Raw genomic sequence first — 25,523 nt, forward strand, 5'->3', positions numbered from 1 at the left:
GATACCTACGAGCAGCCGACACTGACGATTATCCACCACACGGCCGATGGAGAAGAAACATCGACAGGGAAACGTGCATTAGAATGGGTAAATAGGTTGAGGGGTTTTTAGCGGACTTAGGAGTTTGGGTTACGGACTTAGGAGTTAAATGTTCTTGGTTGTTTTTCAGGGTCTCGGGTAGGCCCCGAGTGTATTCTGTATTATTAGTAGACTGGGCCCTCGAGACATAAGCGAGGGATATAAATACTGTTTCATTCACTGACTAGCCAAACTATCATCGGCGAAATCAGAGTCTTAACAATATAAATCGTTGATACGCGAGTTACAACTTTATTTGACTATACTTTTGAAATACTTTACTCTATCGTGACTTCGTACTCTACCTGAACTATTACGTCGAAGACGGTCGAATACCATCCGCTAACTCTAGTGAATCTTTGTTGATAACGTAGCTCGCGGGGACCGTATTGGATCAAGGAGATTCATACTCGACGTTGACTGAAGAGACCTTGGAGACTTCTACCTTTGTAGCTGTTAGCCGAACTCGGAGCTCTGCGTAGTGTACTCTTGTGATCTGGTACGCATCCCTCACAGTATATTGTTACTCACAAGTTCACTTGGAGTAACGAAGTCACCTCAAAAGAAGAAACTATCATCAATATCCCCCATTACAATAGCTACCGGAAGGCTGGGATATTTCTTAGATACCTCGGCCGTAACTGATGAGGCCATGGAGGATTCTATTGTACCATCAAGGGCTGGAAGTCCAGATCCCCTACTCCAGGGAGGACCATCTGTACAAACTAGGCAAACGAGTAAACGCTCTGCTCAAGCCCAGTTTACGAGACACATGCAGGAGTTTTTAGATACCCATGAGGCACAAATGAGGTATCTTGGTACGGCAGGACAAGCAATGTGGCAGCAGCTACAAAACCTCCAAGAACAATTGCAAGGGAGTGGGCAAATCCTAGATAAGAAAGCACGATCAGAAGCCATTGCAACAAAGCAACATCTCGAATCGCTCTTCGAGCTCGTCGCAAATATTCGACAAGTACAAGAAGCCGCACGAGCCGCCGACCATGAGGTTCTGGAGCGTAATCATCAGACTACCCAGAACTAGCTACAGGAGGCGGAGCGACAACTAAGGCTAGTAAGAGAAGAGCGGGAGCAGAAAAAAAGGGAACAATGGGAGCTGTTTGCGCAATTCAAGCAGTCCGATGAAGCAAGAAACCAACGGATAGCCGAGATGGAGGAACGACTACGACAACATTTGTCGGTAGCACCCTCCATGGTTAGTGGTCCCGTAGATCCTACCGCACCCCAAACGGTCCCTGTTGGCAATGGCAAGAACCCCGAAAATGCTGGCCCCCAGACATCAGGGAACGGCAAGCGACCGGTAGGAGCTGCTCCAGTAGGAGGGAATGGTGGAAATCAAGCTCCCCGGAACCTACCAAGAGGAAACCTTGCGGGAGACCCAGAACCTTCCGACGACGATGACGACGATAACAGTGAATGGTCGCACGGTAGGAAGAACTGGAGAATGAACCGAGGCGGGAACCGGAATTCGGCGCCGCCTGAGGACGAGGATATGGTAGATTCGCTCGCTAAAATACCCTTCGAGTTCGATAATGCCAGAAAGCACAATCTGCGGCATTGGCTCATGGAATGCGAGATCTACTTCGAACAGAAGCCAAAGAAGTTCCGGACAGATAGGAACAAGGTATTGTTCGCCGGAACATATACCTGTGGGTTGGCAAAAGAATGGTTTATGGAATATATCGAGACCAAGATGCTAGGTCCGGCAGCCGCGGACTACGCCACTTGGACTCGGTTCCGTCAGGAAATCAGAAAACGCTTCCTAAGTACTCAGGAAGGTATGGAGAATGCGATGAAGATGCAGCAGTTCAAGTACTCTGCTAACATCGGAGACTACCTGACAAGGATGGAGATCATGAACCAGCATGCTCAGATGAAAGGGGCATCCTACCGCGCCGCCTTGCTCCAAGGATTACCAAATGAAATCCGAGAACGCCTGTAACGGCAGCTATGTATTTCGGCTAGGTGATTAAGAGCCAACGAAAAGGTGATGTTACACGTTCGATTCCCCCCCCTCTCAGGCGGTGCCGAGGGCAGGTGCTGGCTGGGGCTCAAGCGGGACGACGTAGGTTGCGTCCTTTATCGCCAACCAATACAACACCATAGTCTACAATGTCGGAACACGCCCCTATTGATTATCAACAACTCAGTACTAACCTCCAAACCTTTTTTCAAGCACACCCACAGGTCGATAATGTTATCGGAGTTGAAGCCTATGCGCTTCTCCAACAGTGTCAACATGGTCTTGCTCAATATGCAACGGATTTACAGGAGATAGAAGCGGAGGCTCAGAGAGCAAGAAGAATGTTTGAACGAGATCTTGCTGCTGTCCGAACCCAACAGACTGCTGTCGAGGGTGAGTGAGCACCCGTCGAGGACAATGCTCCACCTGCACCCCCAGTACCACTCGCTACAGGTACTACCTATCGGTCAGAAAAGCTTCCGGATCCTGAGGTGTTCAGGGGAGATCGTGATCGAGAAAGATTACACCTATTCAAGCAACAAATGAGAATCAAGCTATTGGGAAATGCCGATCGCTATCCCACTCTACAGTCTAAATTATCCTATGCGTTCAGTAGATTGGAAGGCGTTGCTGCCAATCAGTTCTTACAGTATGTCGGTGAAGGAGGTATCACCTTGCCTTCTATGCTACGGTTTTATGAGGTTTTGGACACTGCTTTTGGAGACCCCGATCGGATGCGTACGGCTAGGAGGAACCTTAGAAATATCCGTCAACGAAATCGAACGTTCGCCGACTATTTTGCCGAGTTTCAACGTGTGAGAGATGCGTACCAGACCACAAGAGTACACTACGCAGAGCTCAGAGTTCGGCTAACAGCTACAAAGGTAGAAGTCTCCAAGGTCTCTTCAGTCAACGTCGAGTATGAATCTCCTTGATCCGATACGGGCCCCGCGAGCTACGTTATCAACAAAGATTCACTAGAGTTAGCGGATGGTATTCGACCGTCTTCGACGTAATAGTTCCAGTAGAGTGCGAAGTCACGATAGAGTAAAGTATTTCCAAAAGTATAGTCAAATAGAGTTGTAACTCGCGTATCAACGATTTATATTGTTAAGACTCTGATTTCGCCGATGATGGTTTGGCTAGTCAGTGAATGACACAGTATTTATATCCCTCGCTTATGTCTCGAGGACCCAGTCTACTAATAATACAGTATACACTCGGGGCCTGCCCGAGACCCTGAAAAACAACCAAGAACATTTAACTCCTAAGTCCGTAACCCAAACTCCTAAGCCCGCTGAAACCCCTCAACCTATTTACCCATTCTAATGCACGTTTCCCTGTCGAGGTTTCCTCTCCATCGGCCGTCTGGTAGATAATCGTCAGCGTCGGCTATTCGTAGGTCTCGGATGACAAGACTACCTACTCAGGCCTCTTCCCACATCGCTTTCCCACATAGCAGAGTCCTCTCATGCCCACAGGTACCGCCGATAGGTACTCGGTCGGCTGGTAGCTTGCGCCGATTCACTCCGAGTGATCCGATCTTCGATCCGATTGCTTCCAGCTGTCCCTCATATATCCACCGGTATCAAAGCACACCCCTCCGGCGGTTTGACGCTCCGGGGGTTATTATTGGGGTCGAAAACGTATTTTTTATGACTCCGTGTTTTGGTCGTATATTGGTCGCACCACACCCCGCGGGTGCGGTCCAGAGTTGTCATTAGCATACCGAGGGTATTGGGGTATCTACTGGCCTTTTCTCTTACTCCCATAAATGCTTGGCATGCCCGTAACACAACGGTATACTGCTGAGTCGGGTATGGATGAAGTTTCTCGGATTGAGGCTTTGATGGAAGGAATTAATGCGGAACTCGATGAATCAATGATACACCATGATACTCCTGCGACGGTAAACGCCTGTGCGACACTTTTGCAACGGTTGGACAATCGCCGTCGAGCGGCAGAAGCTAAACAAGGGAGTAAAAAGTCTTGGAATGTTACCACTACTCCGACCCCTCGTCCCCCACCAGCGAATCCTGTTTCTGCTCCCCGTGCTGCCGCCCCAGTCGCCAATGTACCTGTTACTGAAAGTCATCCCTCATCCCGCCTGGGAGGTGATGTACCAATGGATCTATCTGGAGGACGCCGTCGCCCCTCCCCTGCCGAAAGAAATGCCCGCTTAGTTGAGGGCTGATGTTTCTATTGCGGAGGTGTTGGGCACATGGTCAGGGATTGTCCCCAAGCGAGGGCAACTGGAAATCAACCAAGAAGGCCTGTAATGAGAGGAGCAGCATTGACGGTGGAGGAAAATGATGGAAGCGATAACGAGTCGGCAAAAGACTTGTCCCTGCACTAAGTGGCTTAGCTCAGGGACCGTTTAAGGATTTTTCTAGGATGTGTATTTCTGGTTTTTCGGTATCAGAGGAGGAAATGGATGGAAACCAACTTGTAGTAACTTGTTCGATTTCACAGAATAAAAATTCTTTCATCCCCACCTACGCTCTTATTGATACGGGAGCATCAGGATACGCTTTCATTGACGAATCTTTTGCACGCCACAACAATCTTACAATGACCCCCCTTAAAATACCTCGCCATGTAGACGTTATAGACGGAAGACCTATCAAATCAGGAAAAATCACCCATATTGTCGATGTTTCGCTAGACATTCATGGTCATCGGGAAATTGCGCCATGTTTTGTGACGAAGTTAGGACATTACCCGATTGTGATGGGGATACCTTGGATGCGACGCCATGATGTTACGATTCGACCAAAGGAAAATCTACTTGTTTTTGACTCTCGGAGCTGTTGTCAATATTGTTCACTTAGTGGAACTGCAGTTATTGTTCATGGTATCTCAATTCGTTTACCGGAACACCATACAGTCATCGTTTCAGCAACTGAAAAATCTACCATCGATATCGAACAGCTAGTACCGAAGGAGTTTCACCATCGTCTCCATATGTTTAAAGAATATGACGCTTCAATCCTTCCACCACATTGACCATCCCATGATATCGAAATAGTGTTAGAAGAAGGCAAACGACCACCATATGGACCCATATATGGATTGTCTCAAATCGAGTTGAAAGCACTACGGGAATATCTTGATGAAAATTTACCCAAAGGATTTATTCGGGCTAGTGAGTCACCAGCGGGAGCACCTATATTGTTCGTAAAGAAAAGCGATGGAACCCTTCGACTTTGTGTTGACTATCGAGGTTTAAATGCAATTACAATCAAAAATCGGTATCCATTACCATTGTTAAAGGAAACCCTGGCTAAGCTGTCGAGAGCACAATACTATACCAAGTTGGATTTACGTTGGGGATATAATGAGATCAGGATAGCGGAGGGAGATGAATGGAAAACGGCATTCAGAACTCGATATGGACATTTCGAATATACAGTAATGCCGTTTGGATTAGCGAATGCCCCTGCTACATTTCAACATTGGATCAATGATATTCTACGACCTTACCTCGATCAATTTGTGACGGCATATTTGGTTGATATCCTTATCTATTCCGAAACTTTATCAGAACATAAAGAACACATCCGAAAGGTTCTAAAGGTACTTGATGAGAATCATGTTCACCTTAAACCTGAAAAATGTGAATTTATGGTTCAAGAGACAAAATATCTTGGTTTAATCCTTACCCAAATGGAAATAGAATGGACCCAAAGAAAGTTATCGATGTTTTGGAATGGCCTACACCAACGAACGTTCATGATGTTCAAGTATTTCTAGGATTTGCAAATTTCTATCGACGGTTCATTCTAGGATATTCAAAAATTGTTGCTCCACTTACAGCCTTGACAAAGAAAAATGTTAAATTCGAATAGACAGATGAAAGGGAGGAAGCATTTCAAACCTTGAAAAAGATGTTTACAACGGCACCGATACTAGTTCATTTTAATCCAGATCGAAGGATTGTGATAGAAACCGATGCATCTGACTATGTTTCAGCAGGAATCCTATCTCAACGTGATAACGAAGGAATCCTACATCCAGTCGCTTTCTTCTCCAAGAAACATTCTCCTGCTGAATGCAACTATGAAATCTATGACAAAGAACTTTTAGCAATCATACGATGCTTCGAAGAATGGCGACATCATCTGGAGGGAGCTCAATTCCCAATTGAAGTTTTTAGCGACCATCGGAATCTTGAATATTTTATGACAACAAAATTATTAAATCGTCGACAAGCCCGTTGGTCCGAATTCCTTTCACGTTTCGATTTCGTTATACAATTTCAGCCAGGAAAACAGGGAGCGAAACCAGATGCATTGACTAGGAGGTCAGGTGACCTACCTAAAGAGGGGGATGAACGATTGACACATCAAAGTCAAGTGATTTTGAAGCGAAAAAATTTGGATACCAAGCTAAGTTTGTTCGCGGGTTCTTTGGCAAATGAATCCGCTGAAGGAGCGTTCACTGTAGAAGAGTTATTTTCAAAAGCTTACCAAGTTGATAGTTTTCCAAATAAGATCCTCACTGTTACGGGCATGCCAAGCATTTACGGGAGTGAGAGAAAGGCTAGTAGACACCCCAATACCCTCTGTACGCTAATATCAACTCTTGACCACACTCGCGGAGTGTGGTGCGACCAAATTACGACCAAAAAACCCAGAGTCATAAAAAACACGTTTTCGACCCCAATAATAACCCCCGGAGCGTCAAACCGCCGGAGGGGAGTGTTTTGGTACCGGTGGATATATGAGGGACAGCTGGAATCAATCGGATCGAAGATCGGACCACTCGGAGCGAATCGGCGCAAGCTGCCAGCCGACCGAGTACCTATCGGCGGTACCTGTGGGCATGAGAGGACTCTGCTATATGGGAAAGCGATGTGGGAAGAGGCCTGAGTAGGTAGCCTTGCCGTCCGAGACCTCCGAATAGCCGACGCTGATGATTATCCACCAGACGGCCGATGGAGAAGAAACATCGACAGGGAAACGTGCATTAGAGTGGATAAATAGGTTGAGGGGTTTTAGCGGGTTTAGGAGTTTAGGGTACGGATTTAGGAGTTAAATGTTCTTGGTTGTTTTTCAGGGTCTCGGGCATGCCCCGAGTGTATTCTGTATTATTAGACTGGGTCCTCGAGACATAAGCGAGGGATATAAATACTGTGTCATTCACTGACTAGCCAAACCATCATCGGCGAAATCAGAGTCTTAACAATATAAATCGTTGATACGCGAGTTACAACTTTATTTGACTATACTTTCTGAAATACTTTACTCTATCGTGACTTCGAACTCTACCTGAACTATTACGTCGAAGACGGTCGAACATCACACGCTAACTCTAGTGAATCTTTGTTGATAACGTAGCTCGCGGGGCCCGTATCGGATCAAGGAGAATCATACTCGACGTTGACTGAAGAGACCTTCGAGACTTCTACCTTTGTAGCTGTTAGCCGAACTCTGAGCTCTGCGTAGTGTACTCTTGTGGTCTGGTACGCATCCCTCACAGTATATTGTTACTCGCAAGTTCACTTGGAGTAACGAAGTCACCTCAAAAGAAGAACTATCATCATTATCCCCTATCACAATGACTACCCGAAGGGATAATTATTTCATAGACACCTCGGCCGTAACTGAGGAGGCCGGAGGAGAAGATTCTATGGTAATATCAAGGGCTGCTAGCCCCGACCCCCTACTCACGGGAGGACCCTCTACACAAACTAGGTCAACGAGTAAACGCTCTGCTCAAGCCCAGTTCGTGAGGAATATGCAGGAGTTTTTGGATACCCATGAGGCACAAATGAGGTATCTTGGTGCAGCTGGACAGGCCGTTTGGCAGCAGCTACAAAACCTCCAGGAACAAGTCCAAGGGAGTGGGCAAATCCTGGACAAAAAGGTACGGCAAGAAGCCATTGCCCAAAAACAACATCTGGAATCGCTCTTTGAACTCGTCTCCAGTGTCCAACAAGTACACGAAGCTGCCCGAGCCGCCGACCACAAGGTTCTGGAGCAAAGTCATCTACAAACCCAGAACCAGTTACAGGAGGCGGAGCGACAGCTGAGGATGGTGAGAGAAGAGCGGGAGCAGGAAAAAGGGGAGCAACGAGCTTGGTTTGCGGAATTCAAGCGGTCCGATGCGGAAAGAAACCAACGGATAGCCGAGATGGAGGAACTACTGCGACAACATCTGTCAGTAGCACCTTCTGTGGCAAGTGCTCCTTTAGACCCTAATGCGCCCCGAACGGTTCCTGTTGGCAATGGCAAGAAACCCGAAAATACTGGCCCAGTAGGAGGAAACGCTGGTCCAGTAGGAGGAAATGGGGGCAGGCGGCCGGAGGATGCCGGCCCAGTACAGGGCAATAATGGCAGAGGACCGGTGGGAGCTGCTCCAGTTGGTGGGAATGGTGGGAATCAACCTCCACAAAACCCACCAAGAGGAAACGTTGGGGGAGACCCAGAACCTTCCGACGATGATGACGACGATAATAGTGAATGGTCGCACGGTCGGAAGAATTGGAGAAGGAACCGAGGCGGGAACCGGAATACCGCGCCGCCTGAAGACGACGATATGGTAGATTCGCTCGCCAAAATACCTTTTGAGTTCGATAATGCCAGAAAGCATAACCTGCGGCATTGGCTCATGGAGTGCGAGATCTACTTTGAGCAGAAGCCCAAGAAGTTCCGAACGGACAGGAACAAAGTACTGTTCGCTGGAACGTATACGTGTGGGTTAGCAAAGGAATGGTTCATGGAGTACATCGAGACCAAGATGCTAGGTCCAGCAGCCGCAGACTACGCCACCTGGACTCGATTCCGTCAGGAGATCAGAAAACGTTTCCTAAGCACTCAGGAAGCTATGGAAAATGCGATGAAGATGCAGCAGTTCAAGTACTCTGCTAACATCGGGGACTACCTGACGAGGATGGAGATTATGAACCAGCATGCCCAGATGAAAGGGGCATCCTACCGCGCCGCCTTGCTCCAAGGACTACCAAATGAAATCCGGGAGCGCCACTCCCGCTTCGACCCAACTGATGACGACTCCGAGTACATCCAACAGTTGGAACGAGCCGGCAAGGCTCACGAGGCTTATCAGGAGCAGATGAAGATGTTGGGGAAAGTAGAGTCGAAAGGAAGGGAATCGAATAATGGTGGGAACTCGCGGCAGAAGGAGAAGGGGTTTAAGATCAAGGGGAGGGCTCAGACCGAGGAGAAGGAAAAAGGACAAGATAAGAAGAGTACCAGCAAGAACAAGTCGGGGAATAAGCCAATATACCACGACTACGACGAAGCCACCAAAGGAGTTCCACAGCCGGTCCGAGAACAGCGAAAGACCGATGGAGCCTGTGTGCGATGTGGCCGAAAGGGTCATCTTTGGAAATGGTGTCGTTCAGATGCTAACAGCAGTGCATCTATCTCCTCTTTCTCCCGAAAGCGTACCCGCGATGACGATGGCGACCACGATATGGAACCACCGGAACCCCAACCTCAGAGAAAGCGAATGAGGCACCGTGCTAAGAAGCCGGCTGCGACGGCTGCTGCGGAGTACACCAGTGGGCAAGCGTTTGTGCGAGAACGCGGATCGGAATCTGAGATGGATTTCGACGAGGATTTTTAAAAGGGGACTCTGATGAGTCAGGTCAGGAGTATCCCCAGATTGCTATGTTATCACTGATGGAAAACAACAAAAAAAATATGAAAAGAAAAAGGCAGGAAGGGAGAGCGTCCCAACCGGAGAAAAAACAGAAAATTTTGGAGGAACCTATTCATGGTCCTCGACCTATCGTTAATCAGTTCCTTTGTTTTGCGGAAAAATGTTTACCTTGTAAGGTGTTGTTGGATACTGGTGCAACTGGTCCTGTTTTGTCTGCTGTTTTTGTTGATAGTTTTGAGGTCCCGAAGGTGAAACGAGACGTCCCGGCCCGAGTATTTGGATTTACGGGAGAAGTTATGAAGGGCACGGGACACGCCTTTACACAACCATTAATTATAATGTCAAGGGGGCATCAAACGCAACTATCATTCGAGATCGCCCCGCTCCCACCTGGCATCGACGCGATACTACCGAACTGGTGGTTGAAAGAACACAAGCCGGTTATAGGGGCAAATGGGGAAGTTTCCTACGATGGTGAGAACTGCAAGAGTCGTTGCTTCACTGACAAGGAACCTCAAATAGAAATGGACGAGGGGGTACTGGACGATCCGGAGGCCCAATTCATCGGTAGCATCTGTCTCTTGGAAGATGAATCGGTTAACCTCCGTGAAACTCTTCCCTCTTGGCTCCATGGGTTCCTTAAAGTCTTCCTACCATCGGAAGCCGACAAACTACCACCGCATCGATCTTACGACCATGCGATAGATCTCGAACCAGGGAAGCAGCCACCATGGGGACCCGTTTACTCCCTATCCGAAGTCGAACTGAAGGTGCTTCGGGAGTACCTGGACAAAATGTTGCGATTGGGAAAGATTAGGCCGAGCAAATCCCCTGCAGGAGCCCCAATCCTATTTGTGAAGAAGAAGGACGGTAGTCTGTGACTTTGCGTTGACTACCGTGGACTTAACCGAGTATCCATTAAGAACAGGTATCCGTTACCACTTATGGACGAACTACGAGATCGAGTGGCAGGCGCGGTTATCTTCTCGAAGATTGACCTGAAGGAAGGTTACAACCTTATCAGGATCAAAGATGGCGACGAGTGGAAGACAGCATTCCGTACGCGGTACGGGCATTTTGAGTACCTCGTTATGCCTTTTGGGCTGGCAAATGCGCCGGCGACCTTCCAGAACATGATGAATGATGCGCTGAGGGAATTCTTGGATCAAGGTGTAGTAGTATACCTTGATGATATCCTAATATATAGCAAGTCTCGAGAGGAGCACAGGGAGTTGGTCGGCAAAGTCCTTAGTAGGCTACAAGAATACAATCTGGTCGCCAACCCGAAGAAATCGTTCTTCGAGCTCACTGAAATCGAGTTCCTCGGATACATCCTTGCCCCAGCAGGCGTCACCATGGCACTGGATAAGGTTATGTCTGTTACGAATTGGCAAGCCCCGCGTAGCGTTAAGGAAGTACAGATCTTCATGGGCTTTGCCAACTTCTACAGAAGGTTTATCCACAATTTCTCCGGGGTCTGTAAACCCATTACCGATTGTCTCAGGGGTGATGCTAAGAACTTTGTCTGGTCTATGACGGCCCAAGCAGCCTTCGAAAAACTCAAAACCCTGTTTACGTCTGCACCGATCTTGGTACATTTCTCTCCAGATCGCCAGACTATCGTGGAAACGGACGCAAGTGATTTTGCTATCGCCGCAATTCTATCCCAGGTTATTGACGGAAAGACTCACCCTGTTGCCTTTTATTCTCGAAAGCTTAACCCAGCGGAACTCAACTACGACGTGTGGGATAAGGAGATGCTAGGAATTGTGTCAGCCTTTAAGCAATGGCGTCACTACCTCGAAGGACCTAGCCGAACGGTTCTCGTTTATACGGATCATAAGAACTTGGAATATTTCTCAACAACCAAGGTTCTTAACCGACGACAGGCAAGGTGGGCTGAGTCTTTGGCGGAATTTGACTTTAAGATTATTTACCGCCCGGGAACCAAAAATGGGAAGGCAGATGCACTATCGCGACGGCCGGAGTACCGTCCTGAAGGGGGAGGCACGCTTGGGAAACAGCCGATAGACAGGTTCTTTAAGCCCGGACAGTTGGCGGAGGAAGAGTTTGTGGTATCAGCGGTGTCGCTTGCCTCCAAGGGGGTGATTGACTGGTCGAAGAATTTTCTGGATCATGTCAGGCAGGCGGCATCGGGAGACCCGACATGGGTAGGAATGAAAGAGAGAGTTGAGCAAGGGGAGAAGCTGGGGGAATTGAAGGATATTGCCGAAAAAGACGGGCTACTCTTCTATAAGAACCGACTCTATATTCCGGCAGACGACCGCATCAAGATCCGAATTGCACAGTCAGAACACGATTCGAAGGTGGCAGGACACTTTGGACAAGACAAAACTTTGGAACTCATCACACGTAACTTCTATTGGCCAAAAATGAACGAGTGGATTGATGATTACGTTCGGTCATGTGACGAGTGCCAGCGCAACAAACCCAGCCGCCATAAGAAGTACGGTGCGCTTCTACCATTGTCCACACCACATTCCGTCTGGCAATCGATATCAATGGACTTCGTCGTGCAATTACCGGAATCGAAGGGATACAACCAAATTTGGGTAGTAGTCGATAGGTTCTCGAAGATGTCGCACTTCATTCCCCTAGTAGCAGAAACGACCGCGCAGGATTTAGCGAAGATATTCCTCGGTCAAATCTGGCGACTCCATGGGCTGCCTCTTGATATAGTTTCCGACAGGGACGCCAAGTTTACTTCAAGCTTTTGGGCATCCCTTATGGAATTATTGGACGTGAGGATAAGAATGAGTACGGCTTTCCACCCTCAGACCGATGGGCAAACAGAGCGAGTCAACCAAACCCTCGAGCATTACTTACGAGCGTTCTGCAACTACGAGCAAGATGATTGGGCAGAGCTACTCCCGTTGGCGGAGTATGCTTACAACAACTCGGTTACCACCGCCACGGGTCAATCTCCGTTTTATACCAATTACGGTTATAACCCAAGAACCAACTGGCCGACAGAAGCCGAAGTGGTCAACCCAACTAGTGATCTGTACGCTCATTTCATCCGAGGGGTTCATGATTCTGCTCTCGCTCGCTTAACAGACACCAGGGAAAAGATGGGGAAATACTATGATCGAAAAAGGGACGAACCGCCTAACTTCAAGGTGGGAGACATGGTTATGCTCAATGCGACCAATATCAAGACACGTCGCTCCACCAAGAAACTCGATCACAAGAAACTCGGCCCGTTCAAAATCATCCGACTAGCCGGGAAACGAGCCTGCGAACTGGAACTGCCGCCACAAGTCAAAATCCATAATGTGTTCCATATTGAACTCTTGGAACGGTATCGACAGAGCAGTATCCCAGGCCGAGAACAACGTCCCCCAACTCCCGAAGAGGTCGATAAGGAAGGAGAGGTGTTGTACGAAGTGGAAAGTATCGTGGGCAGCCGGAAAAGCAGAAGAGGATTAGTGGAATACCTGGTGAAATGGCGGGGCTATTCGATGAGTGACTGTACGTATCAAGTCATGGACGCTATGGATGAGGAAGTACTTGACCTTGTCCGCGACTTCCATCGAAGGAACCCCAAGGCCGTGAAGGACCAACGCCTGAGACTATAGAGGTACCCTACGGGGCTAAGTCCTTCCCCTCCACAGACACCGCGGGTGATATGTGGAGCAGGTTTACTGGAACCATAGTCTGTCAGAAGATGTCCCGAGACGTGACACCCTGGAAGGGGGGTAAGCTGTTACGGGCATGCCAAGCATTTACGGGAGTGAGAGAAAGGCTAGTAGACACCCCAATACCCTCTGTACGCTAATATCAACTCTTGACCACACTCGCGGAGTGTGGTGCGACCAAATTACGACCAAAAAACCCAGAGTCATAAAAAACACGTTTTCGACCCCAATAATAACCCCCGGAGCGTCAAACCGCCGGAGGGGAGTGTTTTGGTACCGGTGGATATATGAGGGACAGCTGGAATCAATCGGATCGAAGATCGGACCACTCGGAGCGAATCGGCGCAAGCTGCCAGCCGACCGAGTACCTATCGGCGGTACCTGTGGGCATGAGAGGACTCTGCTATATGGGAAAGCGATGTGGGAAGAGGCCTGAGTAGGTAGCCTTGCCGTCCGAGACCTCCGAATAGCCGACGCTGATGATTATCCACCAGACGGCCGATGGAGAAGAAACATCGACAGGGAAACGTGCATTAGAGTGGATAAATAGGTTGAGGGGTTTTAGCGGGTTTAGGAGTTTAGGGTACGGATTTAGGAGTTAAATGTTCTTGGTTGTTTTTCAGGGTCTCGGGCATGCCCCGAGTGTATTCTGTATTATTAGACTGGGTCCTCGAGACATAAGCGAGGGATATAAATACTGTGTCATTCACTGACTAGCCAAACCATCATCGGCGAAATCAGAGTCTTAACAATATAAATCGTTGATACGCGAGTTACAACTTTATTTGACTATACTTTCTGAAATACTTTACTCTATCGTGACTTCGAACTCTACCTGAACTATTACGTCGAAGACGGTCGAACATCACACGCTAACTCTAGTGAATCTTTGTTGATAACGTAGCTCGCGGGGCCCGTATCGGATCAAGGAGAATCATACTCGACGTTGACTGAAGAGACCTTGGAGACTTCTACCTTTGTAGCTGTTAGCCGAACTCTGAGCTCTGCGTAGTGTACTCTTGTGGTCTGGTACGCATCCCTCACACTCACTATGCTTCGGAATGACGTTCGCCACTCGAATGAAATTTCGCTTGCCGAATGTACGGAAGATAACAATGGTCGGCTACTTTATCGAGGCACGCTATATGTACCAAATGACAATGACCTTCGGTTAAGGCTTTTAAAAGAACATCATGACCAACCATCTGCAGGACATCCGGGTAGAGCAAAGACATTGGAACTTTTAAATCGAGAATATTATTGGCCACAAATGCGAAAATATGTCGACCAGTATGTTAGGAATTGCAATGTGTGTACCCGTAGCAAGGCACCACACAATGCACCTTATGGAGTACTCCGTCCTATGCCGATACCTGAGGGACCATGGATGGATATATCAATGGATTTTGTTACTGATCTCCTTGAGAGCGATGGATACAATGCAATCTTAGTTGTGGTGGATAGATTAACTAAAATGCGACATCTAATACTAACGACCAAAGAGGTAAATTCAAGGGAAGTAGCGAGGCTATATATCGATAACGTTTCGAAGCTACATGGACTACCTAATACCATTGTATCAGATCGAGGAACACAATTTGTTGCGGAGTTTTGGAAGTCGCTTTGTGAACGGTTGGAAATATCGCCAAAATTCTCTACTGCATTTCATCCTCAGACCGACGGACAGATGGAAAGAATCAATGCCGTAATGGAACAATACCTTCGAAGCTATGTATCTTATCAACAGGACGATTGGGCTCGATTGTTATCAATGGCCGAGTTTGCGACAAACAATCATGCTTCGGAAACAACAAAGGTCTCTCCTTTTTATGCCAATTCGGGAAGAAATCCAAGGATGACTTTTGGCCCTTTGGAACATGCTCGAACGACGGCGGAGGATCAAGCGAACCGTATTGCAAGAGAAATGAAGGAGGTAGTGGATTTTCTAAGAGAAGAGATGTTTCGGGCGCAAAGGATACAAGAAGAGTCAGCCAATAAAAATCGGACTCCAGCTCCTCGTTACCATTTAGGAGATAAGGTTTTCCTATCGACACGCCATATTCTAACAAAGCGACCGTCCAAAAAATTCGACTGGAAACGTATTGGACCTTATAACGTTGAGCGAATTGTCAATCCCTATGCCTACGAGTTGGAACTTCCCCGGTCAATGAAAATTCATCCAGTATTTCACGTTTCGTTATTGTCACCCGAAGCAAATGATCCTTTGCTAGGACAACAACAATTGCCACCACCTCCGGTCGAAATTGAAGGGGAGGAAGAATGGGAAGTCGAAGATATTTTGGATTCGAGGAAACGAAGGGGAAAGTTTGAGTATTTGGTACGATATAGAGGATATGATGAGGCCTCCTGGCAACCACTATCGGACCTTGAGCATTCACCTGATATCGTCAAGCGATTCCACGAGCGTTATCCAGGAAAGCCTAAGCCTACCAGGAGGTAGGCCTTAGAGGGGGGCGTGATCTGTAACGGCAGCTATGTATTTCGGCTAGGTGATAAACTGGAACGAGGAAAGGAGGTATTGTGCAGTGGAATTAGGATTTGTAATGGGAATTTCTGTTATGTTCTTTTAGTTTCTGTTATGCGGAGGTATTAGTCATCATTGGACTATGGTTGGATATATAAGGGGGCATTGTTTTGTGTTTCTATTTGTTTCCTTCTTTCCTTCTTTCTGTACGCAACCTCTGTATTCATTCGCTCGCCTCTGGCTCGCGATGGATTTTTTCCCCCCCGAGATGGAGTTATACTGATTCTCGAATTGCTTCGGTCCCTGAACTTCCCTCGCTCGACACCCCCCATTCTTTGTTCGTTCGGTGCCCTCACGGGATGCGTCCACCGTTCACCCCTCGCCAAAACGACGGCCACCGCCAGACGGTCGTTCCCCCTCCTTACTTTCACTCATCGCACGAGTGATCCCACACGTCGGGTACGCACACTGTCAGTAATCTCTAGTCAGCGAGAACCTACTGCCAAAGCGCTCGACAGCCCGCGAAGTTAGCGACCTTCGGTCGCGAAACTATCGTCAAATTTTTTACCCGAGGTCCCGTGACCTTACCCCTCTTTATCGGCCTTAACCAGGCCACCCACTTTTACCCGAGGCGGCCCGCTCCCCTCACCCCAACCCAACCGGTCTCCGAGACCACCCTCAACACAACACGGTCGGCACTTTCGATTGCGACCCCCATACATACTGAGCCTTCGGCTCAACCCTTTTTGCATGTCCCCTCCAGAGGACACTACTTCAATTACGACTCGGGCACAGTCTTTAGCCGTTGCTCCAGGGACCGACGACCCCACCCATTCTTACTTGACCTACCGGTCACCACTCCTTAACTCCTCGCTGCCTGACAACCAGACGCCCGAGGACCCACTCTTACACCACCCCCCTCGCTTCCACCCTGACGCTGCGGCGGTTGGCCTCTCCTGCCTTCGTGCGCGTGGTTTCCCAGTCCTGTTAAGGTTTGTCCACAGATATGACACCGGGAACGTTGGTAATGATATCGTTTCGATTGAACACTACGTTTAGGATTGTGCTCGCTTATGTAGTTGACGGAGAAGTTTGGGGTTCATTCTTACTACGGGGAGGTTTCTTTGTTGTCGCTTAGATTCTGCTTACCTGTACCACTTGTTATTTGCGCCCTCTTCGTGCGTCGTTTACTTTTATTTATGTACGTAGTTCTTGTAGCTGCGGTAGTTAGTTTTTGTACTTTGTGTTTGCTTTCGGGTTAGTCGGTGGAGGTTGTAGTCGGGTAGTTAGGTGTGCGATAAGCTTCGGCTTCTAAGCAATATAAATATCTTCTTCTTCTTCTTCTTCTGTATTCATTCGCTCGCCTCTGGCTCGCGATGGATTTCTTTCCCCCCGAGATGGAGTTATACTGATTCTCGAATTGCTTCGGTCCCTGAACTTCCCTCGCTCGACACCCCCCTTTCTCTGCTCGTTCGGTGCCCTTACGGGATGCGTCCACCGTTCACCCCTCGCCAAAATAACGGCTACTCTCGAAAGCCGTCTTCGCCCCTCCTTATTTTCACTCATCGCACGAGTGATCCCACACGTCGGGTACGCACACTGTCAGTAATCTCCAGTCAACGAGAACCTACTGCCAAAGCGCTCGACAGCCCGCGAAGTTAGCGACCCTTCGGTCGCGAAACTATCGTCAAATTTTTTACCCGAGGTCCCGTGACCTTACCGCTCTCTATCGGCCTTAACCAGGCAACCCATTCTTACCCGAGGCGGCCCGCTCCCCTCACCCCAACCCAACCGGTCTCCGAGACCACCCCTCAATACAATACGGTCGGCACTTTCGATTGCGACCCCCATACATACTGAGTCTCAGACTCAACCCTTTTTGCATGTCCCCTCCAGAGGACACTACTTCAAATACGACTCGGGCACAGTCTTTAGCCGTTGCTCCTGGGACCGACGACCCCACCCATTCTTACCTGACCTACCGGTCACCACTCCTCAATTCCTCGCTGCCTGACAAGCAGACGCCCGAGGACCCACATTCGACCCACCCCCCCTCGCTTTCACACCTGACGCTGTTGCGGTTGGCCTTTCCTGCCTTCGTGCGCGTGGTTTCCCAGTCCTGTTAAGGTTCGTCCACAGATATGACACCGGGAACGTTGGTAATGATATCGTTTCGATTGAACGCCATGTTTAGGATTGTGCTCGCTAATGCAGTTGACGGAGAAGTTTGGGGTTCTTACTTATTTACTACGGGGAGGTTTCTTTATTGTCGCTTAGATTCTGCTTACCTGTACCACTTGTTATTCGCGCCCTTTTCGTGCGCTGTTTCTCTCTTTTATTATGTACGTAGTTCTCGTAGCTGCGGTAGTTAGTTTTTGTACTTTGTTTTCGTCTTCGGGTTAGTCGGTGGAGGTTGTAGTCGGGTAGTTAGGTGTGCGATAAGCTTCGGCTTCTAAGCAATATAAGTTTCTTCTTCTTCTTCTTCTGTATTCATTCGCTCGCCTCTGGCTCCCGATGGATTTCTTTTCCCCCGAGATGGAGTTATTCTGATTCTCGAATTGCTTCGGACCCTGAACTTCCCTCGCTCGACACCCCGCTCTCTTTGTTCGTTCGGTGCCCTTACGGGATGCGTCCACCGTTCACCCCTCGCCAAATCAGCGGCTACTCTCGAAAGCTGCCTTCGCCCCTCCTTACTTTCACTCATCGCACGAGTGATCCCACACGTCGGGTACGCACACTGTCAGTAATCTCTAGTCAGCGAGAACCTACTGCCAAAGCGCTCGACAGCCCGCGAAGTTAGCGACCTCTCGGTCGCGAAACTATCGTTAAATTTTTACCGAGGTCCCGTGACCTTACCCCTCTTTTTCGGCCTTAACCAGGCAACCCATTCTTAAACCGAGGCGGCCCGCTCCCCTCACCCATTCCTACCGGTCCCCGAGACCACCCCTTAATATAACACGGTCGGCACTTTCGATTGCGACCCCCATACATACCGAGGCGGCCTGCTCCCCTCACCCCCAAAACTTAACCGGTCCCCGAGACCACCCCTCAACACTACGGTCGGCACTCTCGAATGCGACCACAAATACTTATTTGACTTCAGGAAGGTTACCATAATGGCCAGCTTTCGCGCGGTGCCCCCTGCCCACTATAGTCACCACTCCTTACTCCCTCGCTGCCCGACAAGCAGATGCCCGAGGACCTACATTCAATCCACCCCCCTCGCTTTCACCCCTGACGCTGTTGCGGTTGGCCTTTCCTGCCTTCATGCGCGTGGCTCCCCAGTCCTGTTAAGGTTCGTCCACAGATATGACACCGGGAACGTTGGTAATGATATCGTTTCGATTGAACGCCATGTTTAGGATTGTGCTCGCTAATGCAGTTGACGGAGAAGTCTGGGGTTCTTTCTTACTACGGGGAGGTTTCTTTGTTGTTGCTTAGATTCTGCTTACCTGTACCACTTGTTATTCGCGCCCTCTTCGTGCGCTGTTTTTTTTTTTTATTATTATGTACGTAGTTCTCGTAGCTGCGGTAGTTAGTTTTTGTACTTTGTTTTCGTCTTCGGGTTAGTCGGTGGAGGTTGTAGTCGGGTAGTTAGGTGTGCGATAAGCTTCGGCTTCTAAGCAATATAAGTTTCTTCTTCTTCTTCTTCTGTATTCATTCGCTCGCCTCTGGCTCGCGATGGATTTCTTTCCCCCCGAGATGGAGTTATTCTGATTCTCGAATTGCTTCGGACCCTGAACTTCCCTCGCTCGACACCTTCTTTCTTTGTTCGTTCGGTGCCCTTACGGGATGCGTCCACCGTTCACCCCTCGCCAAATCAGCGGCTACTCTCGAAAGCTGCCTTCGCCCCTCCTTACTTTCACTCATCGCACGAGTGATCTCACACGTCGGGTACGCACACTGTCAGTACTCTCTAGTCAGCGAGAATCTACTGCCAAAGCGCTCGACAGTCCGCGATGTTAGCGACCCTTCGGTCGCGAAACTATCGTCAAATTTTTTACCCGAGGTCCCGTGACCTTACCCCTCCTTTTCGGCCTTAACCAGGCAACCCATTCTTAACCGAGGCGGCCCGCTCCCCTCACCCATTCCTACCGGTCCCCGAGACCACCCCTCAACACAATACGGTCGGCACTTTCGATTGCCACCCCCATACATACTGAGTCTCAGACTCACCCCCCTTTGCACGTCCCCTCCAGAGGACTCCACTTCAAATACGACTCGGGCACAGTCTTTAGCCGTTGCTCCTGGGACCGACGACCCCACCAATTTTTACCCGACCTACCGGTCGCCACTCCTCAATTCCTCGCTGCGTAACGACCAGATGCCCGAGGACCCACTCTTACCCATCCCCCTAGCTTTCACCCTGACGTTGTTGCGGTTGGCCTTTCCTGCCTTCGTGCGCGTGGTTTCCCAGTCCTGTTAAGGTTCGTCCACAGATATGACACCAGGGACGTTGGTAATGATACCGTTTCGGTTGAACACCATGTTTAGGATTGTGCTCGCTAATGCAGTTGACGGAGAAGTTTGGGGTTCTTTCTTACTGCGGGAAGGTTTCTTTGTTGTCGCTTAGATTCTGCTTACCTGTACCACTTGTTATTCGCGCCCTCTTCGTGTGCTGTTTTTCTCATTATGTACGTAGTCCTCGTAGCTGCGGTAGTTAGTTTTTGTACTTCGTTTTTGTGTTCGGGTTAGTCGGTGGAGGTTGTAGTCGGGTAGTTAGGTGTGCGATAAGCTTCGGCTTCTAAGCAATATAAGATTCTCTCTCTCTCTCTCTCTCTGTATTCATTCTACGAATATTACTTTGTTCTATACTACGTCATAGGGTTCATCCTGATTCTTTGATCAGGAATACCGTCCCATAGTCCATAGTCCTGACACCTTTATACTACATCTCGTCTTCGGTTGTATTCCTTGGCATCACAGCCCATCATCCATAGTCCCCGTGTGTGAGGGGTGCGTACCAGATCACAAGAGTACACTACGCAGAGCTCAGAGTTCGGCTAACAGCTACAAAGGTAGAAGTCTCCAAGGTCTCTTCAGTGAACGTCGAGTATGAACCTCCTTGATCCGATACGGGCCCCGCGAGCTACGTTATCAACAAAGATTCACTAGAGTTAGCGGAGGGTATTCGACCGTCTTCGACGTAATAGTTCAGGTAGAGTACGAAGTCACGATAGAGTAAGTATTTCAAAAGTATAGTCAAATAAAGTTGTAACTCGCGTATCAACGATTTATATTGTTAAGACTCTGATTTCGCCGATGATGGTTTGGCTAGTCAGTGAATGACACAGTATTTATATCCCTCGCTTATGTCTCGAGGACCCAGTCTACTAATAATACAGAATACACTCGGGGCCTGCCCGAGACCCTGAAAAACAACCAAGAACATTTAACTCCTAAGTCCGTAACCCAAACTCCTAAGCCCGCTAAAACCGCTCAACCTATTTACCCATTCTAATGCACGTTTCCCTTTCGATGTTTCCTCTCCATCGGCCGTCTGGTGGATAATCGTCAGCATCGGCTACTCGTAGGTCTCGGACGACAAGGCTACCTACTCAGGCCTCTTCCCACATCGCTTTCCCACATAGCAGAGTCCTCTCATGCCCACAGGTACCGCCGATAGGTACTCGGTCGGCTGGTAGCTTGCGCCGATTCGCTCCGAGTGATCCGATCTTCGATCCGATTGCTTCCAGCTGTCCCTCATATATCCACCGGTCCAAAAGCACTCCCCTCCGGCGGTGTGACGCTCCAGGGGTTATTATTGGGGTCGAAAACGTGTTTTTTAACTAGGGAAACCGCAACTCCGCATTTGGTCGCATATCGATCGCACCGCACCTCGTGGGTGCGAACCGGAGTTGATATTGGTATTAGAGGGTATTAGGGTATCTACTTAGCTTTTCTTCTACTCCCGTTAATGCTTAGCATGCCCGTAACAGCTTACCCCCCTTCCAGGGTGTCACGTCTCGGGACATCTTCTGACAGACTATGGTTCCAGTAAACCTGCTCCACATATCACCCGCGGTGTCTGTGGAGGGGAAGGACTTAGCCCCGTGGGGTACCTCTATAGTCTCAGGCGTTGGTCCTTCACGGCCTTGGGGTTCCTTCGATGAAAGTCGCGGACTAGATCAAGTACCTCCTCATTCATAGCGTCCAAGACTTGGTACGTGCAGTCGCTCATCGAATAGCCCCGCCATTTCACCAGGTATTCCACTAATCCTCTTCTGCTCTTCCAGCTTCCCACAATACTTTCTACTTCGTACAGAACCTCTCCTTCCTTATCGACCTCTTTGGGAGTCGGGGGACGTTGTTCGCGGCCTGGAATACTGCTTTGTCGGTAATGTTCCAAGAGCTCAATGTGGAACACATTATGGATTTTGACTTGTGGTGGCAGTTCCAATTCGCAGGCTCGTTTCCCGGCTACATCAGCAAACCCGCAACCTCCGCCAGACGCTCTGGACGCTCGAGGCGCCCAGGGCGCTCGGTAGACAAACTGCCTCTCCAGAGAAGCAGCAGAGCGTTCCTGGCGCTCCCTGGCGCATAGCATTCCGCTCTGGCGCGCACTAGGCTACTCGCGCGCCCTGGCGCGCACTAGCCCTCCCAACGCGCCCCGACAGTGATACGCTTACCCCGACGGAATGCTCTCTCGCCTGACGCCCTCTCGACGGAATGTTCTCTCGCCTGAGACTACTACCTATCTCCTGGACGCTCCTGGAGCTCTCGCGACGCCTCAGGAAGCGTTTTGTCCGATCCTGAACCTCTCTGAGGACTCCTGGGCATATCGCTAATGCTTCTGGAGCACTCCCGACTGCTCCAGTGGCGTCCGACGCACCGCATTTTACCTTTCAGCGCCATGTTTTTACCAGGCATACTACTCTTTGCTTTAGTAGGCACTGCTTTGCAGAGCATCCAAAACCGTGATTCTATTACTAAATACTAACACTACAAGCGTGTTGAAATCGCCAATCGAATATAATACAGGTATATAGGTATCTCTCCAAAGCACTCGCCGCTGCTCTCCAAAGCACTCGCCATTGCGCTCCAAAGCACTCGCCGGTGCCCTACAGATCCTTTTCCTCCTCCCCTCCCTCGCGATCCTCATCTTCATCCTCCTCGCCTTCCTCTTCCGCTTCAATGCCCCGAAGTTGAGCCTGAACCACCTCTTCCTGGCCGTCACCGTTGTCGGAGATATCCCCTGGAGCACTCGGGGGTACTCTCCGAGCATTCCGGAATGCCGCAAGATCCGCCGCTAACGCTTCGTCGTCCTCGCTAAATCCATCTTCCGGTATCACTTCAATAGTGATACCCTTCTTCTCTCGTATCTATCAAGGTTAGCCTCCATATGCAGAAGAGCACTCCGCCATTGTAGCACCCATCTATAGCATACCTTCTCCCGGAGGTTATCCTTGATCACCTCCAACGTTGCCTCCTGATTCTGCCTACTCCTCCCCTTCCATGTGTTGCTCATCCTGTTGAACGTTTCTACTCGTGTGCAATGTCAGCGCGCGAATCCACTATAGCTCTGGAAGCATCTGTTACTGCTCTCAAAGCACTCGCTATAGCTGTAAGGGGATCAGGGATGCTTACTGACAACACTCTCATTCTGTGACTGGAAATGGTCAGGCTTCACGTATGTTCCCGTTGACCATGCCCGAATGCCATGCCAAATTGCAGTGGATATCAGGCAAATAAATGTAGGGGTAATCCGCTCTAGGAACTCGGGGTCTTTTACCGCTCGCATCCTGACCCCATCAAAGTATTTATAGTACAATATGTCGATAATCTCTGGCGCAAGAAACCGTAGACGGTAGGTCTAGTATCTGTTAGCAGCGTTCGCGAGTGCTCTCCAAGCATTCCGGGTGTCCAGGTGCTCTCCGAGCATTGACACCCGAGTGCTCTCTGGTCATTGACACCCGAGTGCTCTCTTAGCACCCCCGGGTGCTCTCTAGGGATTGATCATACCTCGTAATGCTGCGCAGGGCTCAAGAAGCGATCATTCTTTAAAAGATACTCTACTTGAGCAGCCCTCGCCTCAGGACTCGAGAGCTTTCCAAGCCCATAGATGGTCGAATCCGCCAGGCGCCCTTTAACCTCGTGCATCAAATGCGAACGGACTCGGGAGTGTAGACTTCTGACCTATCGTTGTCAATTACACTTCCAGAGCACTCGTCAACGTTTCAAGGGCATTCACCTGTTTGATAACGACCTCGTCCAGATCTACCGCACATCCCACCCTGCGACTGGCAGCTGCCCACATGTTCACTACGAGTACCGAAAGCCTCGCTGCAGGTGGAAAAGGCTCATGTAGAAGAGTGTGGTCCCCGATTAGCGTGCTGCACTCCTTCTCAATCCTCTGAGCTTGCATTGAGAGAACGTTTGCACTCCTCGAGCTAGGTAACAAGGATCTCTGAGATAGGTTGCTCGCATGAATGTTAACAGTGCTCTCAAAGCAGTCGTCAGTGCTATCGGGAATACTACAAACCTCGCTTTCTGCTATAGGAGCATTTCCTTCCCTAATAGACGACGAAAGCTGTGCAATATCGTAGACTCTTGGTTGCGCTTCTGGTAAATATACCTTAGGGCTTGAGGGAATCCGGGGACTGCTCATAGAGCTCTCGCCAACGCCCTCAAAAGGCGGGGAGGAACGATAGGGGCGGTAAGTAGGTGAGGACTCCCCGTATCGAGAGCGCAATGAGGAAAGATCGATATGGCGCGTCGAAGAGCTGTAATCATGATAATAAACAGGTTCAGAAGGCCTAGACTGTGTGGGTATTGGCGGTGCTCTCTGGGATGCATTCTGGCTGGGTGCCGAAGTGGGAGCTGCTCTCCGTACTACCTTTGCACCCGGACATGCTCCCCTCTGAATCGTTAGCGTTTTGTCCTTAACATTAATGGGTGGGATGGAGTCGAACCTGTACCTTATCCACCGACACGTCGGAGGAAGCAATAACCTCCGCTACCGCTCCGGTTGGTCTCCTCCGAGCATTGCCCAGTGCTCTGGCAGTAGTCGGCTGCACTGTACGAGGCCTCTTCCCCGTACTCTGGGATCTCTGCTGAGTGGAGGCTTGAGGTTCTTCCGACTCCTCCGGGTCATCCAGATTCTCCTCAGAGCTCTCCTGGGCGTTCTCTGGGGAGTCATCATACTCCGAGTGGCTGGTATCGGCGGTTTCCTCCACCTCTGGCACATCCTCCTGATGCTCCTGCACTTCAACGCTGTCAGTATTGCCATCGGGGAGATGGAATTCTACCCTTCTAGGGCTGCTTCTTCCAGTGGATGTGTCGGTAGAACACAGAAGCCCTTTACGCGCTATTGGGGCGGTTGTCGACTGACTACTCCGAGTGCGGGCTGGCAGTGGAGTCAATGGTCGGCAAGGCATCTCAGACTCGTCAGTCAGTAAATCTTCATGTTCTTCAGGTCGTCTTGGGAGTCGTGGGCGCTTTGGGGCAAGAGGTGCTGAACCGGAGGAGCGCTTGGTGGGAGCCATTCTGATGGCTAGCAGGAATATCCTCAGTGCTCTAGGAGCACTCGCGGTATCTTTGATTAGAAATCAATTCTTGGCGAGAAAATTTGCGCCGCTAATCAAGAAGAATTTGCACGGCTAATCCTCCTACGGCAGGGATCCGCTCAACCGCATCATTTGTAATCACTCGTTTTACTGCACTTTGCACTTTCTGAAGCAATACCGAGTGCTCT

General features: G+C 49.4%; 16 protein-coding genes across 16 annotated transcripts; 13 read left to right on the forward strand and 3 right to left on the reverse strand.

Moving 5' to 3' along the window:
• Positions 1 to 730: 730 nt before the first annotated feature.
• Positions 731 to 1,094, forward strand: H6S33_007369 (uncharacterized protein; the record flags this gene model as incomplete). The annotated part of the gene is made up of 1 exon (XM_044838711.1): positions 731 to 1,094. A coding segment is annotated over one exon (364 nt), but the record flags the coding sequence as incomplete, so codon positions are not given.
• A 57-nt stretch (positions 1,095 to 1,151) lies between these two features.
• Positions 1,152 to 2,038, forward strand: H6S33_007370 (uncharacterized protein; the record flags this gene model as incomplete). The annotated part of the gene is made up of 1 exon (XM_044838712.1): positions 1,152 to 2,038. A coding segment is annotated over one exon (887 nt), but the record flags the coding sequence as incomplete, so codon positions are not given.
• A 170-nt stretch (positions 2,039 to 2,208) lies between these two features.
• H6S33_007371 (uncharacterized protein) lies at positions 2,209 to 2,452 on the forward strand (the record flags this gene model as incomplete). The annotated part of the gene is made up of 1 exon (XM_044838713.1): positions 2,209 to 2,452. A coding segment is annotated over one exon (244 nt), but the record flags the coding sequence as incomplete, so codon positions are not given.
• Positions 2,453 to 2,512: 60 nt separating this feature from the next.
• Positions 2,513 to 2,994, forward strand: H6S33_007372 (uncharacterized protein; the record flags this gene model as incomplete). The annotated part of the gene is made up of 1 exon (XM_044838714.1): positions 2,513 to 2,994. A coding segment is annotated over one exon (482 nt), but the record flags the coding sequence as incomplete, so codon positions are not given.
• Positions 2,995 to 3,842: 848 nt separating this feature from the next.
• Positions 3,843 to 4,206, forward strand: H6S33_007373 (uncharacterized protein; the record flags this gene model as incomplete). Its single annotated transcript, XM_044838715.1, has 1 exon — positions 3,843 to 4,206. A coding segment is annotated over one exon (364 nt), but the record flags the coding sequence as incomplete, so codon positions are not given.
• Positions 4,207 to 4,489: 283 nt separating this feature from the next.
• On the forward strand, positions 4,490 to 5,015 carry H6S33_007374 (uncharacterized protein; the record flags this gene model as incomplete). Its single annotated transcript, XM_044838716.1, has 1 exon — positions 4,490 to 5,015. A coding segment is annotated over one exon (526 nt), but the record flags the coding sequence as incomplete, so codon positions are not given.
• Positions 5,016 to 5,087: 72 nt separating this feature from the next.
• On the forward strand, positions 5,088 to 5,686 carry H6S33_007375 (uncharacterized protein; the record flags this gene model as incomplete). The annotated part of the gene is made up of 1 exon (XM_044838718.1): positions 5,088 to 5,686. A coding segment is annotated over one exon (599 nt), but the record flags the coding sequence as incomplete, so codon positions are not given.
• A 221-nt stretch (positions 5,687 to 5,907) lies between these two features.
• H6S33_007376 (uncharacterized protein) lies at positions 5,908 to 6,625 on the forward strand (the record flags this gene model as incomplete). The annotated part of the gene is made up of 1 exon (XM_044838719.1): positions 5,908 to 6,625. A coding segment is annotated over one exon (718 nt), but the record flags the coding sequence as incomplete, so codon positions are not given.
• A 993-nt stretch (positions 6,626 to 7,618) lies between these two features.
• On the forward strand, positions 7,619 to 9,649 carry H6S33_007377 (uncharacterized protein; the record flags this gene model as incomplete). Its single annotated transcript, XM_044838720.1, has 1 exon — positions 7,619 to 9,649. The coding sequence occupies one exon, from the start codon at positions 7,619 to 7,621 to the stop codon at positions 9,647 to 9,649; it is 2,031 nt and encodes a 676-aa protein (XP_044688913.1).
• A 77-nt stretch (positions 9,650 to 9,726) lies between these two features.
• On the forward strand, positions 9,727 to 10,562 carry H6S33_007378 (uncharacterized protein; the record flags this gene model as incomplete). Its single annotated transcript, XM_044838721.1, has 1 exon — positions 9,727 to 10,562. A coding segment is annotated over one exon (836 nt), but the record flags the coding sequence as incomplete, so codon positions are not given.
• A 51-nt stretch (positions 10,563 to 10,613) lies between these two features.
• On the forward strand, positions 10,614 to 13,284 carry H6S33_007379 (uncharacterized protein; the record flags this gene model as incomplete). The annotated part of the gene is made up of 1 exon (XM_044838722.1): positions 10,614 to 13,284. A coding segment is annotated over one exon (2,671 nt), but the record flags the coding sequence as incomplete, so codon positions are not given.
• Positions 13,285 to 14,395: 1,111 nt separating this feature from the next.
• On the forward strand, positions 14,396 to 15,805 carry H6S33_007380 (uncharacterized protein; the record flags this gene model as incomplete). The annotated part of the gene is made up of 1 exon (XM_044838723.1): positions 14,396 to 15,805. The coding sequence occupies one exon, from the start codon at positions 14,396 to 14,398 to the stop codon at positions 15,803 to 15,805; it is 1,410 nt and encodes a 469-aa protein (XP_044688916.1).
• A 774-nt stretch (positions 15,806 to 16,579) lies between these two features.
• Positions 16,580 to 16,888, forward strand: H6S33_007381 (uncharacterized protein; the record flags this gene model as incomplete). The annotated part of the gene is made up of 1 exon (XM_044838724.1): positions 16,580 to 16,888. The coding sequence occupies one exon, from the start codon at positions 16,580 to 16,582 to the stop codon at positions 16,886 to 16,888; it is 309 nt and encodes a 102-aa protein (XP_044688917.1).
• Positions 16,889 to 21,893: 5,005 nt separating this feature from the next.
• H6S33_007382 (uncharacterized protein) lies at positions 21,894 to 22,376 on the reverse strand (the record flags this gene model as incomplete). Its single annotated transcript, XM_044838725.1, has 1 exon — positions 21,894 to 22,376. One exon carries the CDS (start codon positions 22,374 to 22,376, stop codon positions 21,894 to 21,896), a length of 483 nt encoding a protein of 160 aa, XP_044688918.1.
• Positions 22,377 to 22,890: 514 nt separating this feature from the next.
• On the reverse strand, positions 22,891 to 23,151 carry H6S33_007383 (uncharacterized protein; the record flags this gene model as incomplete). The annotated part of the gene is made up of 1 exon (XM_044838726.1): positions 22,891 to 23,151. A coding segment is annotated over one exon (261 nt), but the record flags the coding sequence as incomplete, so codon positions are not given.
• A 65-nt stretch (positions 23,152 to 23,216) lies between these two features.
• On the reverse strand, positions 23,217 to 25,314 carry H6S33_007384 (uncharacterized protein; the record flags this gene model as incomplete). The annotated part of the gene is made up of 5 exons (XM_044838727.1): positions 23,217 to 23,311; positions 23,417 to 23,642; positions 23,792 to 23,965; positions 24,021 to 24,689; positions 24,742 to 25,314. Coding segments are annotated over 5 exons (1,737 nt in total), but the record flags the coding sequence as incomplete, so codon positions are not given.
• Positions 25,315 to 25,523: the final 209 nt, after the last annotated feature.

This window comes from Morchella sextelata (genome assembly GCF_020137385.1).
Source record: "Morchella sextelata strain SCLS chromosome Unknown scls_23, whole genome shotgun sequence".
Classification (NCBI taxonomy): Eukaryota; Fungi; Ascomycota; class Pezizomycetes; order Pezizales; family Morchellaceae; genus Morchella; species Morchella sextelata.